Genomic DNA, 7,119 nt, shown 5'->3' with positions numbered 1-7,119 from the left:
GAAGGAAGGAAGGAAGGAAGGAAGGAAGGAAGGAAGGAAGGAAGGAAGGAAGGAAGGAAGGATCAAGTTTTCTGAGCCATATACACATTTTCTTCTGTACTTTCTTCTGTTCTTATTCCCCTCTCCAGTCTATAGCTTCTGATTTCTTCACCCACTTTCCAAAACAGTCCTTCCTTGCCTTTAGGATGATGGCACACTTGTCTCTCCAGGCTACACTTAGGTTTAATCCTGAATTCCCTCCAGACACACTGCTAACGGCTCATAGGTTAACACTTGTCTCTCTCATCTAAGGCAGAGACAGTCAGTACACACAAAGGTTAAGAACTTGAACAGCTCCACCTCTTACCACCTCTATGATCTTGGACAAATTATTTAACTTCTTATATTTCAGTATCATTATCTATTAAAAGATTAATATTATATTGTTCTTATCTAAAAGTTACTGAGAATGAAATGACATCCTCCTCCTCATCATCATCATAAAAACCAACACTGCTAGACACTACCCTCAGCACTTAGTAAACTTTATTTATTCACATTATTGTTAAAACTCTATAATGTAGCTACAAATACTAATCTCATTTCATAAAAGAAGAAACTGAGACTTAAAGAAGTTGAACAATTTGCCCAATTTTGTACAGCTCTTGGGTACTGGAGATTGGATTCTCACAGTACCTGGTACAAATCAAAATCACAGTAATTGTTATCCATTATTATTAGCATGTGACAGGCTGTCACATACTGTCATCAATTTCCTCAATTATACCTTCTAAGTATCTGTCATGTATGATTCTTTTAACTCTCACTGCCACACCTTCACTCAGACATTTATAATTCGTCATCTGGATCCTAGATTACAGTAGTCTCCTGTTCTAGCCCTTCACCAAGTCATCCTTCATTGAGCTGCCAGAACAACTTTAACTACTGTTACCTCTGACCAGTCAGGTCTTCCTTGGAATACTCCCAGGCAAAAGGCTGGGGAGGTGCTCCCGGAGAGCTGTATAATACTTCTATCGAGTTTTACACACTATAGGCTGCTTTTTTGTTTGCTCGTCTGTTTTTCTCTACTGAGCTGTTAGTTACAGATTAATATTAGAGACTGTCTTTAATTCCCTATCCCTTTGCGTAATGGCTAGAAAACATATCAGTAAGTGCTGAATGTAATTACCCTCCTATGGAAAAATTCCAATACCTCCTGCTTGCTTATGAAAGTAAAACCTTATCCTGACATTCAAGAATCTCTAACATCTTTACCTGACCTAATACTTTTGTCTTATTATTTATTCATTGTTCAGTGATTCAGTTGTCAGTTATTAAATTCCTACTAGGTATTAAACAGTGTTACATATTAAAAATAGAAAGATAGCTCTTTCTATTACTCTTTCACAAACATCTTAGCTGGAGTGTACACCTGATATTAACTCACCTTTCGCTACTCTTCATCTCTGCCAATCAAAATTCTATTTTAATTTATTTATTTATTATTTTTTTGAGACAGGGTCTCACTCTGTTGCCCAGGGTGGAGTGCAGAGGTACAATCACAGTTCACCACAGCCTCAACCTCCCAGGCTCAAGCGATCTTCCCACCTCAGCTTCCCAAGTAGCTGGGAACACAGGTGTGCACCACTGTGCCTGGCTAATTTTTGTATTTTTTGTAGAGGTGGGGTTTTGCCATGTTGCATAGGATGGTCTCGAACTTCTGAGCTCAAGCAATCTACCCACCTCAGCCTCCCACGGTGCTGGGATTTAGGCATGAGCCACCATGCCTGGCTTGAAACTATTTCAAAGACTATCACAAATGTGACTCCACCATAGAATCTTGCCTCTATTCCCCAATCCTTTGCTTTGAACCCTCAAAAAGTTATTTGTCTCTATTATATCATTTACCTTATTTTTCCCTGTATTACAATTATTTTCACACTTACAACTTTCTTCTAGACTGTAACCTCCTGGAAAGCAAGATGTCTTACTAACCTTTGTCTCCCTCCTCCCTCAATGACTTGCATCCCACAATGACTTGCATGTTTAAGAACTCTTAATATTTGGTAATTAGAATGGAATTCAACACTCACCACATTGTATGATGAATGGGATACCCAAGGCTTGTCTTCTTTGATATTGAATAGAATTTAAAGGTTTCTCCATGTCGATGTCATTCTGGTATCCAAATTCATTGCAAAACAATGTTAGATTTCTATTATCTTTAAAAAAAAAAAAAAAGCAGGCAAAGAATAATGAAAAAATCATTAAAATCAAAACTATTGGCAAAGGGAAATTTGTATATACAATATGATCTCAACTGTGTAAATATTAATACGTATACAGAAATAAGAGATTAAAAAATCAATATTGGTTGTCTCTGAATAGTGATGAGTGAAAACTATTTTCTGCTTTAGTCTTTTTGCATTTTCCAAATTATATGCAGTAAATCTGCAATATCTTTATAATAAAACTAAGAATAGCATGTATTTTAAAAGTTATGTGTTTATGAAATAAAACATACTGACATTTAAAGCATTGTTCTTAAGCATTCCCAGGAAAGACTGTACTGATTACACTTTAAAGGGCACTCTTAAAATTATTGATATAAATATTTATCTTTCTTATCTCACAGCCAGAGGTGGTTTATTTTATCTCTGGTTCCTTTTCTCTCCAGTCTTTATTGTTTATGCACTATCCTATTTCCAAATTGTGTATTTCCTCCTTGCTTGGAAACACTACTTACCATGGAGGACTGTTAGAGAGTCATTTTGTTCTTATTCTTTGATCCAGCAAATAGACTGTTAGGAATTATCCCTACACACATACATAAGTTGCCATGTATATTATAGCATGGCTCGACCAGTAAAAAGTTGGAGATAATGTAAAAGCATATGAATAAAGAACTGACAAATTCTGTTCCCCAAAAATGGAACAGTGGGCAACCTTTAAAAAGGAGGAAGTAGAGCTAAATGTAGTGTTGCATCAAGATCTCCAAGTTATAGCTTTAATTTAAAAAAATATATATATATCAAAGAGTATCCCTAGTGTAATTTTATGTAATGTATGAAAAGCCTGTCCATATAAAATTGCAATGTACATTTCCCTGAATGGATGCAAAAGAAAGTTTTAATAGTGGTTATCTTTAGAGCAGAAAGAGAGGTGGAGAGGAAGGGAAGGGAAAATACTTCTACCTTTCACTTTTTATTTTTCTCAACACTTTGAATATCTTTACATGTGCATATAGTTAAAATTGAAAGGAAAAAAAAATCCATGTTTGACTGTTTTGTCCAATATGATAACCACTAACCATGGCACCAGCCTTACAACAACCTTAACACATAGCTATGTAATCCATGAAAAATACAAATAAATGATCTAACACCTTATTATTCCTGTTAAAATTTTGGCTCAGGGTGCTATGGGCCTTAGAGATCAGCAGAGAAAGAACTCAGCTTTCAAAAGGGTCTTCACAGTTGGGCTGGGCTAAGTAGACCTCCCAAATTCCCAGGTCTGCCCTCTTGACTCTTCACAAAATCCCCAGCTGCTCTCGCTCCAAATTCTCCTTCGGATTTGGCTTTTGGGGCTTTTAATTCAGACTTTCAATTTCTTTTCTTGGCCCAGTATTTTTTTTTTTTTTTTGGAGAATCAAGCAATTCCATCTTAAATACTGATCTGCCATGTTGACTTGTGATTAACCCCTGTTCTGGAAATGCCTCTAAAATTTCTACTTTATCTACTGTTACTGTAAATCCTGCCCTTAGGTCAAAACAACCCTTAACCATAAAACCTGCCATTAGGTAGATTCACATCACATTCTTACAATTCACTGAGGGGTTGACTTCCATTGTCCTACACATTCTTTCCCTATGGTTTTTAAGTCCTGGGCCTGGGGGTAAACGGCACAGGGATCCACCATTCTTATCTCACCACAGCCTAAGACATAACTTTTGTTCTTAAGACTCTATTAAGTGTTTCTTTCTAAGAAACTGGATTTGTCAGACTCTTTCTTTGGCCTCTCAGCTTCCTCAATCTTTGAGGGTAGCTTCACATAGACTTGTTAACAGTGGAACTGTCTTGGTTCATCTCAAATTCTTCTTCTTCTCTGTACACCAGATCCTGATGTACTACTTCTTGGTATCTAGAAAGGTTGATAAGGTTTTGCTTCTCTGATTTCTTTCTGTGTGTTTTTTTTTATTATTATACTTTAAGTTCTAGGGTACATGTGCACAACGTGCAGGTTTGTTACATAGGTATACATGTGCCTTGTTGGTTTGCTGCACCCATCAACTCACAATTTACATTAAGTATTTCTCCTAATGCTATCTCTCTCCCAGCCCCCCACCCTCTCACAGGCCCTGGTGTGTGATGTTCCCCACCCTGTCTCCAAGTGTTCTCATTGTTCAATTCCCACCTATGAGTGAGAACATGTGGTGTTTGGTTTTCTGTCCTTGTGATAGTTTGCTCAGAATGATGGTTTCCAGCTTCATCCATGTCCCTGCAAAGGATATGAATTTATCCTTTTTTATGGCAGCATAGTATTCCATGGTGTATATGTGCCACATTTTCTTTATCCAGTCTATTACTGATGGACATTTGGGTTGGTCCCAAGTCTTTGCTATTGTGAATAATTCCTCAGTAAACATATGTGTGCATGTGTCTTTCTTTATAGTAGCATGATTTATAATCCTTTGGGTATATACCCAGTAATGGGATTGCTGGGTCAAATGGTAGTTCTAGCCCTAGGTCCTTGAGGAATTGCCACACTGTCTTCCACAATGGTTGAACTAATTTACGCTCCCACCAACAGCGTAAAAGTATTCCTATTTCTCCACATCCTCTCCAGCATCTGTTGTTTCATGATTTTTTAATGATCACCATTCTAACTGGCATGAGATGGTATCTCATTGTGGTTTTGATTTGCATTTCTCTGACGACCAGTGATGATGAGCATTTTTTCATGTGTCCATCAGCTGCATAAATGTCTTCTTTTGAGAAGTGTCTGTTCATATCCTTTGCCCACTTTTTGATGGGGTTTTTTTTCTAGTAAATTTGTTTAAGTTCTTTGTAGATTCTGGATATTAGTCCTTTGCCAGATGGGTAGATTGCAAACGTTTTCTCCCATTCTGTAGGTTGCCTGTTCACTCTGATGGTAGTTTTTTTTGCTATGCAGAAGCTCTTCAGTTTAATTAGATCCCATTTGTCTATTTTGGCTTTTGTTGCCATTGCTTTTGGTGTTTTAGTCATAAAGTCTTCGTCCATGCCTATGTCCTGAATGGTAATGCCTAAGTTTTCTTCTAGGGTTTTTATGGTTTTAGGTCTTACATTTAAGTCTTTAATCCAGCTTGAGTTAATTTTTTTATAGGATGTAAGGAAGGGATCCAGTTTCGGCTTTCTTCAGATGGCTAGCCAGTTTTCCCAGCACCATTTATTAAATAGGGAATCCTTTCCCCCGTTTCTTGTTTTTGTCATGTTTGTCAAAGATCAGATGGTTGCAGATGTGTGGTGTTATTTCTGAGGCCTCTGTTCTGTTCCATTGGTCTATACATCTGTTTTGGTACCAGTACCATGCTGTTTTGGTTACTGTAGCCTAGTAGTATAGTTTGAAGTCGGGCAGTGTGATGCCTTCAGCTTTGTTCTTTTTGCTTAGGATTGTCTTGGCTATATGGGCTCTTTTTTGATTAAGACAGAATCTCACTCTTTCATCCAGGCTGGAGAGCAGTGGCACAATCTTGGCTCACTGCAACCTCTGCCTCCTGGATTCAAGCAATTCTCGTGCCTCAGCCTCCTCGGTAGCTGGGATTACAGGTGCGCACCACAGTGCCTGGCTAATTTTTGTATTTTTAGTAGAGATGGGGTTTCACCATGTTGGCCAGGTTGGTCTTTAACTCCTGAACTGAAATGATCCACCTGCCTCAGCCTCCCAAAGTGCTAGGATTACAGGCGTGAGCCACCGTGACCCACCCGCTTCTCTGATTTCTACATTAACTATTTCATCTTTACTATATCAAAGCAGAGGGTGCTGTAGATTAAAAGAAACATGGATTTGAGTGCTGGGTCTATCATATATTAGTTGTATAGTTGTGGGCAGGCCACTAAGCTTTCTTATCTATCAAGTGAGTGACTGCAGTAACCTGTCTTGCAAATTTATCACAAAGAATAAATGTGAAGGCACACTAAAAACTATAAAACCTGAAAGATTCTGAGAAGATGATAGAGTAGGAAGCATCAGAAGTCTGTTTCACCACCTAGACAAAAATGGCACTGGCAGAATCTCATGTAACTATTTGGGAACTCTGGAGTCTACTGAAGGCTTGCAACTTTCAGGGGAAGGGATGGATATTAAATTGCAGTTAATTTCAGTCATTTCAGCTCTCAGCCAGTAGTAGCTACCCATCCTACACTCCATGTTCCTGGAAGATCTTTCACATAGCTTGATGAAATTAGGGTGGGGAGAAAAAAAGACCCTGTCCTCCAAATAACGGGGACTCCTGCTCTGATCACTGATTGCTGGCTAGGATCACAGAAGTGTAGACGAAGAGGTGAAGGCCATTTTTGTTATGCCTCTCCCTCATGGTTGCAAGCCCCTCCCCTTCTACCTGGAGTGACTTCCAGTGGATTTAAGGGGTTGGTGTCTTTTTTTTCCTCCTTTCATTTGTCTCCTTTCACCTTATGGAAACCAGATATTGAAGACTAGTGCATCCAAAAGCTGCTACATGTATAGAGGAAATTAGGAAGTCACTGCACATGTCCCAGCAAAGGCACAGGCTCAGAAAAACCCAAGAAAACCTTAAGTGTATGGCTCAGGCTGATCTGCCCAGAGAGAGCCTACAACAATTTAAACAAACAAACAAAAATAAACCAGTAAGTCTTAGAGAAGGAAGAGACTCTGATTTCCAGAAGTACAACACTGTTAGATTCAAATGTCCAGTTTTCAACAAAAGAAAAATCACAAGTCATACAAAGAAACAGTAAAGTATGGCACATTCCAAGCAAAAGAATGAATCAACAGAAATTGTGCCTGAAAAAAACCTGATGGCAGATCTAATAGACAAAGACTTTAAAATGACTGTCTCAAAGACACTCAAAGAATGAAAGAAAGAAAGAAAGAAAGAAAGAAAGAAAGAAAGAAAGAAAGAA

General features: G+C 38.2%; 1 protein-coding gene across 2 annotated transcripts in view; it reads right to left on the bottom strand.

Moving 5' to 3' along the window:
• Positions 1-7,119, bottom strand: part of MORC1 (MORC family CW-type zinc finger 1) — a 175,596-nt gene that overhangs the window by 81,297 nt on the left and 87,180 nt on the right. For both annotated transcript variants that reach the window (XM_023210742.2, XM_023210752.1), the window contains exon 15: positions 2,073-2,201. In XM_023210742.2, the coding sequence (XP_023066510.1) occupies positions 2,073-2,201 (129 nt within the window). The remainder of the gene's footprint in view (positions 1-2,072; positions 2,202-7,119) is intronic.

Source organism: Piliocolobus tephrosceles, unplaced genomic scaffold (genome assembly GCF_002776525.5).
Source record: "Piliocolobus tephrosceles isolate RC106 unplaced genomic scaffold, ASM277652v3 unscaffolded_20, whole genome shotgun sequence".
Classification (NCBI taxonomy): Eukaryota; Metazoa; Chordata; class Mammalia; order Primates; family Cercopithecidae; genus Piliocolobus; species Piliocolobus tephrosceles.
The sequence above is the reverse complement of the archived record's forward strand: the minus strand, read 5'-3'. Positions and strand labels throughout refer to the sequence as shown.